This window comes from Heptranchias perlo, chromosome 7 (assembly GCF_035084215.1).
Source record: "Heptranchias perlo isolate sHepPer1 chromosome 7, sHepPer1.hap1, whole genome shotgun sequence".
Taxonomy (NCBI): Eukaryota; Metazoa; Chordata; class Chondrichthyes; order Hexanchiformes; family Hexanchidae; genus Heptranchias; species Heptranchias perlo.
In genome coordinates this window covers 47,734,191-47,747,570 of record NC_090331.1, presented here as the reverse complement: position 1 = coordinate 47,747,570, position 13,380 = coordinate 47,734,191, and the positions used below count along the sequence as shown (strand labels likewise).

The 13,380-nt window shown below is 41.4% G+C and overlaps 1 protein-coding gene across 6 annotated transcripts in view; it reads left to right on the top strand.

Moving 5' to 3' along the window:
* Window positions 1-13,380, top strand: part of mylka (myosin, light chain kinase a) — a 316,681-nt gene that overhangs the window by 153,777 nt on the left and 149,524 nt on the right. For all 6 annotated transcript variants that reach the window (XM_067987458.1, XM_067987459.1, XM_067987462.1 and 3 more), the window contains 3 exons: window positions 126-1,177; window positions 1,920-2,123; window positions 6,364-6,498. In XM_067987458.1, coding sequence (XP_067843559.1) covers window positions 126-1,177; window positions 1,920-2,123; window positions 6,364-6,498 — 1,391 coding nt within the window. The remainder of the gene's footprint in view (window positions 1-125; window positions 1,178-1,919; window positions 2,124-6,363; window positions 6,499-13,380) is intronic.

The following is a 13,380-nucleotide window of genomic DNA, read 5'->3' as shown; positions in this document are numbered from 1 at the left end:
TGTATTAAATATATGCTGTTTCTGTTGTACTGTTTGATACTATTCAAAGTTCAGTAAAGAAACAGTCTGTTAATCTGTGGAGGAAAAAAATCAATGAAATGACAAGCTTTTGTATTAATTAATAGTGCATCAGTGCAGCAAAGAAGCAATGGAGCCAAAACTGTTGAACCCCTGGAAACTAAACTTACAGCTACAAATGGCATCCAAAAGGAAAAGGATGTGGCTAGCACAGTCACCATTCAATCCAAAGAAAGTTTGAAAGTGGTGCAACACACTGTAACAGCCTCTGAGAAACAGAACACTGAGATTGAAGAGAGAATGGAAAAAACAATAGAAGAAAACAAATCTCATCGAGAACCAAAGGCAGAAGAAAAAAAAGCCATGGTACTGCAAAAAGCACAAAATGCCGTAACACTTCAGGAAGCAAAAGTAGAAATAAAGAAAATTCCCAGGAGCACTACAACAGCCCCCACCCAACAGAAAACCCAAACTACAACAGCCCCCACCCAACAGAAAACCCAAACTACTACAACAGCCCCTACCCAACAGAAAGCCCAAACTACTACAACAGCCCCCACCCAACAGAAAGCCCAAACTACTACAACAGCCCCCACCCAACAGAAAGCCCAAACTACTACAACAGCCCCCACCCAACAGAAAACCCAAACTACTACAACAGCCCCCACCCAACAGAAAGCCCAAACGATCACAACAGCCCCCACCCAACAGAAAGCCCAAACTACTACAACAGCCCCCACCCAACAGAAAGCCCAAACTACTACAACAGCCCCCACCCAACAGAAAGCCCAAACTATCACAACATCCCCCACCCAACAGAAAACCCAAAGTATTATAACGAGCCGAACCCAACAGAAATCCAAGAGTTCTATAATACTTCAGTCACACAAGATAGAGGAACAGCCAATCATTGAAATAAAAGATGCTCCAGGAAGACAGACAGAAGAGTGTAAGAAAGTTAGCCCACAGTTGGACTTGGAGAGTTGCCGAACCATGCGACATTCACAGATAGGGGCTGGGAAACCTTCACTGCAACATGAAAGTAGGAAGATTACAGTGGAACAGAAATCAGTGACTAGAGGATCACCCCCGGACTTCCTTATTTGTCCTCAAAGCCAGATAGCTACAGAGGGTGAAGACGTCAAGTTCAGATGTAAAAGTAAGTGAGCTACGGAAAAATAGATCATTTGCTTTGGTGGCATAACTTGTTCCATACACTAGTCATCACAAATATATATATTTTTAATTATGAAACTGTTGTAATTTAGTGGCCCTATTATTTTCAGTGATGTTTGTATTCCAATCACAATTGTACCCTGTTTTTAAAGTAATCCCACTGTTCATTTGTATATGTATAAATTATATAGGCCAGATCCAATTTGCAAATATTAACTTTATAACTACTGCCAAATAAATTAATTCAACCTTTGGTTGTTATTTAAATTAACAGGAGTACAAGCTAATTTCTGAGCTCTGATTTTGCACACAGAAATATATTTGAAATTAGCATAGTGATGTTCCTACCCTATATTTTAATTTACATAAATCATTTTCATAAAGGCTACATAAAGCAGTTATACATAAACTGTGTGTCAGTTGTGTACACCTTCATGCACACTTCAAATTGATGACTCCACAATGCAGTATTTACAAAACCCCGATGAACATTTGTGAACTAAATGTGGAGAAAACAGTGAAAATGTTTTGATCACAACAGCAGAAAGGAATACATTTATTAATAAATATTAAAACTTAGCTTCTATTGAATTTTTTTTTCAAGTCGACACTCAATGATCATCCAGTATAATTCATATGGTGCATTTATTATTTGTATTAGAAGTCAAAGTTCTTTAAGATGTTATATGATACTATAATTTTTGACGTAAGCCTGTGTTGTACAGTTACAGGAAGTCCGAATCCAGAAGTGAAGTGGGCTAAAAATGGAGTTTCACTTAAAGGAAAAGGAGGTGTTGCAATGTATGAAGAGGATGGGATTCATCACCTTTGCCTTAGTAACATAAATGTGGCAGATAGTGGTTCCTACAGCTGCACGGTGACAAACAGCAGAGGCCAGCTTTCTAGGAGCTGGACATTGACTGTAAAAGGCAAGTAGCCTAGTTTCATGAAGTTATTTCCCATATTGTTTTGAAATCACTGTTAGTAGTGCATTGGAGATTAGGATTATGATAATGTGGTTGTAGTATTGGACCAGCAGCAAACTCGTCGTGAGTTCAAATCCCACCATGGTAACTTGTGAAATTGAATTTAAAAACTCTGGTAATTTGTGGGCTAGCACCAGAAAAATGACCATGAAAGCTTCCAGTTTGTCATAAAAATCCAACTGGTTGACTAATGTAAGGAATCTTACAACACCAGGTTATAGTCCAACAGTTTTATTTGAAAATCACAAGCTTTCGGAGGCTTTCTCCTTCGTCAGGAGAAAGCCTCCGAAAGCTTGTGATTTTCAAATAAAACTGTTGGACTATAACCTGGTGTTGTAAGATTCCTTACATTTGTACACCCCAGTCCATCACCGGCATCTCCACATCTTGACTAATGTACGCTTTCTCCAGAAGGGAGTATGCCACTCCTATCTGGCCTTTCCTAAGGGAGGACAGCAGGCGCCTCTCCCATGGAGCCAATGCCACTCTCAGGTGGGCAACGGTGTGAGTAAGAAACTCACCCACTGCTCCAGAAACAAGGCCTGGGCTATTTTAACTCCACCTGTTCCAGTAGGAAGTGGCAGAAAATCGTGAGGCATGGAGGCCGTCCGCCAACACCAAGTGGGTGGCGGGTTAGTCTGCCGGGACTGTCTTGCGGAGACCCGTGATTGGGAAAGAGGAGGGGCAGGGGAGGCCTAAGCTTTCCTCATGGGGCCTGGAGGATCACTCCTGCTCCTCCTGGCCCTACAAGGAGAGTAAAAAAAAACTTACCTGTTTGAGCTTCTTCTGGCCCAGATCCTCTTCCCTGTTGTTATCACCTGGTGGGAAAGCCACTGCGGCTTTCCGCTCAGGCCATCCTGTTAAAATTGCAGTTGGGTCCTATATTCTGAGACCAGCATGAGGACATACATGACGTGTCTTCAGCCAAAAGTGCCGAGTGAATGATCTTACTCGACCTCCATCCTAGGTCTCCACCATTGTAGATGCCAGTGTCCAGCCAATTTGGTTTACTCCATGTGACATTAAGAAGCAGCTGAGTGCACGCGACATAGCAAAGGCTTTGGGCCCTGCACACCAAAGCTAGCTGCTCCCCTAGACAAGTTGTTCCAATATAAGTATGATACTGGCATCTACCCGACAATGTGGAAGATTGCCCAGGTAGATCATATCCACAAAAAGACAAGCAGGAAGAAAGAGGACAGGGATTTGCTCCCATTGCTGGATTTCCGCAGGTGCAGGCCATCATAGCCTTGTGTGTTTCCCATCACAAACCAGCACTGTTTCTCAACAGGTAAGGCTTCCATTCGCTCAATGTTAAATTTGTTTGTGACCACCGGCAGTGGTGTCGGGAACCCGGGCACAGATGCGGAGAACCAATATAATCAGAGCCATGCAACAACAATGGTTCTGATTGAGTAAACCATTGACGCCCTGAAGCAATGGTTCCACTGTCGAGACAGCTCCGGGAGGAGCCCTTCAGTGCAGCCCAGAGTGAATGTTAAAATTCATAATTGTTTGCTGCATGTTCCACAATCTTGCAATACAAGAGGGCATTGCCTTGGAACATCCAGAGAGGATAAAGTGGAGGGGGAAGATGAAGAAAGAGACGAGGAAGATCACGACCCAGCAGGGCTGCAAGCTTCCAGACGATAAATTCTTCTGAACCATCCATCCCCTCCCCAGAGCACCAGCACTCCCTCCTTCCATCTGACCCGGTCTTAACACCCACCATATCCTGCCCTGTACAACTTCATGGGTGTTCCTGTTACATCACTAAGATTATGAAGATCAACAACAATACCAAAACAAAACATTTTACTTCACTACTCCAAAAGAACCTAGTCTTGATTTGACAAACAGTTATACGAATCATGCATATCTACAAATCATCCTTGTGCAAACCCTTAGTGCCTGTCTTGCGTGCTTGATTACCTAGTCTCGTGCATCTATGAGGTGTTTGTGCAATGGCTACAGCTTGGGATATGGCGGACTGCTGAACTTCCACTAAGGGCACTTGAGAGGCCATAGTGGGCGACCTCAAGGATCTCTGGCCGTTGAGCTGTCTATAGACTGCTCGAACTCTGCTTCGCTGGGACAGTCTGGCCCAGGTGGCTGTCTGGCACCAACAAGGGCACTGGTGGAGAGGCTGCCGGGAAAACAGGCATGCAGTCATCCTAAGAGAGGACAGCAGGTGCCTCTTCCATGGAGCCAATGCCACTCTTGGGTGGGCTGAGCCTCGACACTTACACTGCTCTGCACGAGAACAGACTTCAGGTGTGCGGGGAGGCTCTCAAAGTCGCTATCCATGCTCTCCTTCACATTTTGTAAGCCAGAGAGATGCTGGACAGCAGAGCCAATATGACAGCGTTCTGAGCTCCCATCGAAGCTGTCAGAGCTTCTACCAAAGCCTCCATTGCTGTGAGGCCCCCTGCAGTGGTCTTGAAGTTGACCACTCTCTCCATAATTGACTGCATGGTCTCAATGCCATGCACAAAGACAGTACACAAGTTCCAGATGAATACTTAATGGGCCATAATTTGCTGTAGCAGGGCACCTAATGGCATCTGCCGTTAGTTAGACTTGCCCTTGCCCGTTTAGGTTTTTAAATATTTTGTGTAGCAAGTTGCTGAAAGTGTGAGCTGATAACGTCGCAGCGAGGGAAACAGTGCATCTGGACCTGAGTGAACAGGGTAAGCAACTGGGTATCTCCTTAACAAATCAGATTGAAGGATTATGAAATTAACAGTGCAAATTGTAAACAATTTTTCAACACCAAGTTATAGTCCAACAATTTTATTTGAAATTCACAAGCTTTCGGAGGCTTCCTCCTTCCTGAGGAAGGAGGAAGCCTCCGAAAGCTTGTGAATTTCAAATAAAATTGTTGGACTATAACTTGGTGTTGTAAAATTGTTTACAATTGTCAACCCCAGTCCATCACCGGCATCTCCACATCATAACAGTGCAAAGACTGAGAAGAAAGTGTAAGTTAAAATGGGTGAATTCAATGTCAAATCAGGTACAGAAAGAGAAATAAAGTGAGGGGAAGAAAGATTGGATTAAGATAGGGAGAAAAAAGAGACAGAAAGGAAAAATTTTTTTAAAGTTTTAATTTAAAATTTTACATTTATAAAATCTCCAACAACAATTAAAATCTGAAGGAATGAGAGACCACATTTGTAATAGTTAATTTTCAGTGCCAGAGAGGTTGACTGGCAGTAATTAACACTTATCACGTTGTTAAAAGGGTACTTATACAGTAATGGACAAGGCTTAACTTTCTGTGGCGAGTTTGGTTTGTACCTATCGTGCAAATACAGCAACTTCAGCCAGACAGCGAGATGCCGTTTTCGCGAAGCTAACGGTGGAGCAGTGTATCTCGGACAGTAACTTTTGGATATCCACGTTTAACCGTGCATCTGCCCCTCGCTCGAAGTTGCTGTAGCATTTGCGCATAAATAACAGCGAGCGCCACTAGCTTCAACGTTATTTGACTGCAAATTCTGGCCCAATGTGTTCGCATGACATTCCTATGTTTGCTATTTGTGCAGAAGCAATGAGCCCTTTTAAGATAAATTGGTTAACTCTTGCAATAAAATAGCAGAAGTATGTCATATATGCACATTATGTATTCATCCAATAATTTTGACAACAGTAATTTCTATGCTGTAGACAAGGTTTGCAGATTTCAACAGCAAAGTTGTATGATTTCATATTTACCTAAAAAAAAAGTCTAATGGCAGGTAACTTACTTGGGCCTTGAAATTACACATGTTTATGAAGGTTTGTCTGAAATTCCTTTCTCCACTCTTTTAGCAGAATCATTAATCTGGTTAAAATAAATGGGTTGATGCTTCCGATAAAAACAACCAGGGGAGATTCAGACAAACTCATTAATCATTTGCATATTTATAATCCCACAGTATAATTTCAAGGCTTTAGTTTGTATTATCTGAATTTTACCTCTAAGAAAGTTATTAACTAACTGAAATGAAGCAACCTGGTTGGTACTTTCCAAAGACTAAAATGATCCCACAGTAATATTTTATTTCAATGAAAAATGTTATCATATATGATTGCTACCTGAAATTATTGTGTGATGGCCATATTACAAATCTAAAGCATGTGTATACAAACAACTTATGTACACAGTATTGATGGATTCTTTTTGGTTAATCACTTTAAGGGTCCAAGAGCGAAGAAGTACCACCATTTTTCACTAGCGTATTGAAGGAATGCACAGTGAGTGAGGGTCAGGATTTTGTACTGCAGTGCTCTGTGGACGGCAAGCCTCTGCCTCAGGTTACTTGGCTTGTGAATGGTAAGAAAAACATCCTCCACATCAAATGATTCAAAGGGGTAGTTTTGTCAACATTCAAGCTTTGACCAATAAACAAAAACATATCTCTGGCCAATTATTTGAGTAAAATTCAAAATTAAAATGCATAGGATTAGCTTGTGATCTCTAAGGTTCTTTTTATAAAGATGCTGACCCTCTTCTGTGAATCATTTAAATGTCTGCAGACAGATGTTGTTGCAGTAAAACTTGTGTCAGACAATGTCACAACAAACTGGTAAATAGTTCTCAAATGATATTCAGACACTAAATATAATTTTAGAACAACTGCTTCATTACACTAATGTTTGTAACATAAAATTGCTCCAAAATTAGTATCAATCAAGCTGCCAAAAATAACTGCAGATGATTAAATGAATGGCAGTGTTCTTGTGGAATCTATAAGTTGTTTGTCAAAGTATCAAACCTTACAAACCATTTTTTTCCCTTTTTGATTGCGGTGGGCCTATTTGTTCTGTTCAAAGAGAAAGAAACCTATTTCTTATAGACTAAAGTAGGGGTATTTAACCTTCAAAAACTGATTGCATTTCTAATAAGAAAATATAAAAGTAAAATATTTTCTACAATGAGTACTACAAAGTATCAAGCCGTTATTTGTTATTTGTGCAAAGAGTGCTCATTAGTAATTGTGCTCAAACCTGAGATCTTAAGCTGCTGTACCATTCTCTTTCCAGTACACCAGCAAAGAAATAATTAATGTCACAAGTCTTCCTTTAAGTCCAGCCACAATCCTAACATGTTGTTAGCTTTGCTTTGAGGTTTTTAATCAGTGTTCCTATGCTTGAGATTTCCTTGATATGCTCACAGGAAATTCAACAGGAAAGTTAAACAGAAGACAAACCCAAAAAAAATTGTGGCTTTCTTCCACTTTATTTTCTTGGCTTTAAAAATAATGAGCAATATGTTCTGATTTAAAATCCTTACCTACAATGGTGGTAGCTTTGTGGACTTTTCTAGAAAGTGTTTGAATCTACGACAGAATTTGATCTGTTCTTTATGGTGTAGTTCTAAAACAATGCCAGAAGCAGTCTCCAGTCTTTCGAGATACTGGGTGCTTTAGAGAAGAAGCTTTCACAGTACTGTATCAGAACAAGCTGCCATTTTACAGTTGACCTCTGTATTACCTCATGGATTTGTAACCTTGTAACATGCCACGTTGCAGTTCAATGAAAACCTCGAGGGTGACTTTCTTTTTATCAATTTTTATCAAGTTATTCCTGTTGTTGCTTCTTTTGCTCTGCCTGCCGAAGCCAAAAAAGAGTACTTTTTAAATTCAGAATGAAATCTAACATGTAACAACATTAATCAAAGTATCTCAATTTTAATTTTCCAATATTACAACAGATGTTTAAACTTAGGAAACTTTGGTGCCCTTTTCACTAGTTTATCATAATAAGCCTCTTGTTGAATGTACTGCAAAGTTCCTAAATTTCCTGTACCATGTATTCAAATGCAAGAGCGATTCTAGTGGATCTCTCTTGGTGTTCTCCATGGCAAATCAGAGGATATGCTGTTTTATAAGGACAGGAGCATTATACCATGTAACGCACAATACATTATTCTGTTGTTAAAGTACAAGTAGGTTTAACTGGTGTTTTCCTTAAGGCCCCAAGATCTCAATGCTGTGCCTTCCTGAGGGCAATTAGAGGCTAATTTCTTTGAGCAGATCATGTGATCAATTAAAGGTCATAAGAAACTAGCAGGAAATGACTGGTTTTCTCCTGCTTTTTTAACATGACTCATGAAATCAATTAGAAGCTATTTTTATTCCTGAGGCAGTATCTTTGTAGATTAGAAATGATTGGCATTCTTTTTTTTAAAATGTGATACAGAAATTTTCACGTGCAATACTAAAGTAGAATATAATGTGTTTCAGAACTTTTATACAGATAGATTAAAAAAAGAAATCATATTTTTCTCATGATATTGCAAGAAATAGTATGCACTGTATAACCAACAATGTGCTATTGTTAAGCTGCTTAAAGAGACCATTGGCATGTATGTCATTGAACAAAGAGAACAGGAAGGCCACCTATTTCAAAATGTACCCAGATTTGACCCAGCGGATGATACAAAGCTTGGAAATGTAGTATACAGAGAGGAGGATAGTAGCAGACTTCAGGAGGACATAGACAGACCAGTGAAATGGATAGAGACATGACAGATGAAATTTAATGCAGAGAAGTGCGAGGTGATACATTTTGGAAGTGAAAATGATGAGAGGCAATATAATCTAAATGGTACAATTTTAAAGGGAATGCAGTAATAGAGAAACCTGGGAGTTCACATACACAATTGGGAAACTGTTTCTACTAGTAGGAGGGTCGGTAATCAGAGGACACAGATTTAAGATCATTGGCAAAAAAGCCAGGGGGAGATGAGGAGAAATGTTTTTACGCAGCGAGTTGTTATGATCTGGAATGCATTGCCTAAAAGGATGGTGGAAGCAGATTCAATAGCAACTTTCAAAATGGAGTTGCATATACACTTAAAAAGGAAACATTTGCAGGGCTATGAGGAAAGAGCTGGGGAGTGGGACAAATTGGTAGCTGTTTGAAAGAGCTGGCACAGGCACGATGGGCTGAATGGCCTCCTTCTGTGTTGAATGATTCTGATTTGTAACAGCTGAACTGAAGATTTCCATAAATTAGTCCCTGTAGTCAAAATCTTATAAACTCTGAAAAAAACAATAAAGCATCTTTTAAACTGAGCCCTCCAGCATTTCAATTTTTGGCACTGTGCACACAGCTTGAAAGTGTTGCCTTTGGAATTTGATGCAAGTGTGATAAAGCTTTTTATGTTAATTCTGCTGCATTAAATAGTCTTCAGCCATTGAATAATTGATTGCAACTATAGGCAATATAAACTAAATGGTACAATTTTAAAGGGGGTGCAGGAACAGAGAAACCTGGGAGTTCAAAAACACAAATCTTTGAAGGTGACAGGACAAGTTGATAAAGCTGCTAGAAAAGCATATGGGACCCTTGGCTTTATAAATAGAGGCAGAGAGTACAAAAGCAAGGAAGTTATGGTACACCTTTATAAATCACTGGTTAGGCCTCAGCTGGAGTATTGTGTCCAACTCTGGGCACCACACTCTAGGAAGGATGCCAAGATCTTGAAGAGGGTGCAGAGGAGATTTACTGGAATGGTACCAGGGATGAAAGACTTCAGTTATGTGAGAGACTAGTGAACCTGGGATTGTTCTCCTTAGAGCAGAGATGGGTCAGGGGAGATTTAATAAAGATGTTCAAAATTATGAGGTGTTTTGATAGTGTAGATAGGGAGAAACTGTTCCACTGTCAGAAGGGTCGTTAACCAGAGGACACAGATTTAAGATAATTGGCAAAAGAACCAGAGGGGAGATGAGGAGAATTTTTTTTATGCAGCGAGATCTTATGAACTGGAATGTAGTGCCTGAAAGGGTGGTGAAACAGATTCAGTAGTAACTTTCAAAAGGGAATTGGATATATTCCTGAAAAGGAAACATTTGCAGGGCTATGGGGAAAGAGCAGGGGAGTGAGACTAATTAGATAGCTCTTACATAGAGCCAGTGCAGGTACAGTTGGACAAAAGGCCTCTTTCTGTGCTGTAGGATTCTATTATTTAACTCTTGAAACCCACAATTGCCATTGGAGTTTGAATTCAGCAAATGGTGCACTTCACATAATCATAAACATAAAAATAATTTTCCAAAGGGCCATAGCAATAGACATCCTCCCAAAGGAAAATTCAGTTGCATCCATTAAAATATCTTATTAGTGTGCAGTGTCCATCTCATAGAATCATAGAAAGGTTACAGCACGGAAGGAGGCCATTCGACCCATCGAGTCCACGCCGGCTCTATGCAAGGGCAATCCAGCTAGTTCCACTCCCCCACCGTATCCTCGTAGCCTGCAATTTTTTTTCCTTTCTGGTACTTATCCCGTTCCCTTTTGAAGGCCATGATTGAATTTGCCTCCACCACCCCTCGGGCAGTGCATTCCAGATCACAACCACTTGCTGTGTAAAAAAGTTTTTCCTCATGTCACCTTTGGTTCTTTTGCCAATCACCTTAAATCTATATCCTCTGGTTCTTGACCCTTCCACCAATCGGAACAGTTTCTCTCTATCTACTCCGTCTAGACCCTTCATGATTTTGAATACCTCTATCAAATCTCATCGCAACCATCTCAGTTCCAAGGAGAACAACCCCAGTTTCTCCAGTCTATCCTCAAAACTAAAGTCCTTCATCCCTAGAATCATTCTAGTAAATCTCTTCTGCACCCTGCCTAAGGCCTTCACAGCCTTCCTAAAGTGCAGTGCCCAGAAATGCACACAACACTCCAGTTGTGGCCGAACCAGTGTTTTATAAAGGTTCATCATGACTTTTGTACTCTATGCCTCTATTTATAAAACCCAGGATCCCGTGTGCTTTTTTAACCGCTTTCTCAACCTGCCCTGCCACCTTCAATGATTTGTGCACATATACCCCCAAATCTCTCTGCTCCTGTACGCCTTTTATAATTGGGCCCTCTAGTTTATATTGCCTCTCCTCGTTCTTCCTACCGAAATGTATCACTTTGCATTTTTCTGCGTTAAATTTCATCTGCCATGTGTCCGCCTATGCCACCAGCCTGTCTATCTCCTCTTGAAGTCTATCACTATCCTCCTCACTGTTTACTACCCTTCCAAGTTTTCTAATAATCTGCAAATTTTGAAACTGTGCCCTGTACACCCAAGTCCAAGTCATTAATATATATCAAGAAAAGCAGTGGTCCCAACACCAACCCCTGGGAACACCACTGTACACATCCCTCTAGTCCGAAAAATAACCGTTCACCACTACTCTCTGTTTCCTGTCCCTTAGCCAATTCTGTATCCATGTTGCTACTGCCCCCGTATTCCATGGGCTGCAATCTTGATGATTAGCCTACCTGGCACTTTATCAAACGTCTTTTGAAGTCTATATATGCACCACATCAACTGCATTGCCCTCATCTACCTTCTCTGTTACCTCATCAAAAAACTCTATCAGGTTAGTTAAACATGATTTGCCTTTAGCAAATCCGTGCTGGCTTTTCCTAATCAATCCACACTCGTCCAAGTGACTGTTAATTCTTTCCCGGATTATCGTTTCTAAAAGTTTCCCCACCACTGAGGTTAAACTGACTGGCCGATAGTTGCTGGGTTTATCTATATACCCTTTTTTGAGCAAGGGTGTAACATTTACAATTCTCCAGTCCTCTGGCACCACCCCCGTATCTACAGATGTTTGGAAGATTATGGCCAGTACCTCCACAATTTCCACCCTTACTTCCCTCAACAACCCATCCGGACCGGGTAACTTATCTACTTTAAGTACAGCCAGCCTTTCAGGTACCTCTTCTTTATTAATTTTTAGCCCATCCAGTATCTCAACTATATCTTCCTTTACTGAGAGTTTGGCAGCATCTTCTTCCTTGGTAAAGGCAGATGCAAAGTACTCATTTAGTACCTCAGCCATCCCCCTCTGCCTCCATGAGTAGATCCCCTATATGGTCCCTAATCGGCCCCACCCCTCCTCTTACTACTCGTTTACTGTTTACATGCCTGTAGAAGACTTTTGGATTCATTAAAACTTTTTTTTTTCTACTGGTTAAAATAAACCTAATTTTGAATGGTGTCACACTCAAATTTTACTGAATTTTGTCTTTTGAAATTCTACTTTACTCTTCAGATAAGCACAGCTTGCTCGAGAAAACTAGAATACACTTAATCTCTCGAATCAAATACAAATTTGAAGAAGGCTAGGTTGCTGAGAAGCTAATGAGAGGCAACTCTCCCCAAGATTGGTTCATTGCAATGAACCAGACATATTCAGGAGTAGAAGTGACTGAACCACGAAGCTCTGGTGACCATAACACGACTTTCATTCAAACTTCGGAAACACTGCAGGCACATATCCAAACCAAGGTTACAACTTTATATCAACAAACTTAAGGATTATGAGGGCTGCAATTAGTAACATACACTGGAGGCTACTACTGAAAAATAAACCTGTCAAGAGTAAAGGGACATTCTTGCATAACATTACATGGGAGATACTGGAAAAGTGCATAACTAAATGCAACAAAGCCAAAATAAACTAACAGAGAAACCAAAATGGATATTTGAAAATAAAAATGATTTACAGGCATCAATTTTAAAGTTCCCGGCAGGAGTGTAATCTAGCGAGTGGCCAGCCCGTCTGGGAATGGCAACGAAGATGCCCAGCCGATTTTAACAGCCCGGCCTCATTAGCATCTCGCTTACTTCTCAACCAAGATGGCTTGAAATTCAGCCGGCCCAACGCACCCGCAATAGCCCCCTAAAATCACTGCCCAGGAGTGAGGGGGGGGGGTCCGCAGCTGCCTAGCCATTAAAACCCAGCATCAGGAGGCCTCCAATGGGGACCAGAGAGAACGGCCCCTGGCACTAAGCTAAGTCTTCAGAGGCTCGATTTTGCAACGGTAGCGGGTTGGCAGGCAGGGGGGTGTGGGGGGATGGTGAAGTTGGCAATGGCAAACCCGCATGAACAAAACGTAACCGTTTCCGACGCGATCGCACATTGATTGATAGTGATTAATGTCCTCTTCGGGTTTTGCACCCTGATTGACAGGCTGGCTGCTGTCAGGAGCTGCAACGTGAGGCGGGGAGGGCGGTTAGAGAGAAGGAGAGTGAGCGAGACGTCATCCGATGCTGGGCTGGAAGACCGGGGAGGGGGGGGGAGAATGGGAGATCCGGCGCTGGACTGGAAGACTGGGGGCGGGGGAAGATCGGGAGGACATCGGGAGGGGGGGTGGAGAGGGAGACATCGGACATCGGAGCAGGATGCAAAGGTAGGTT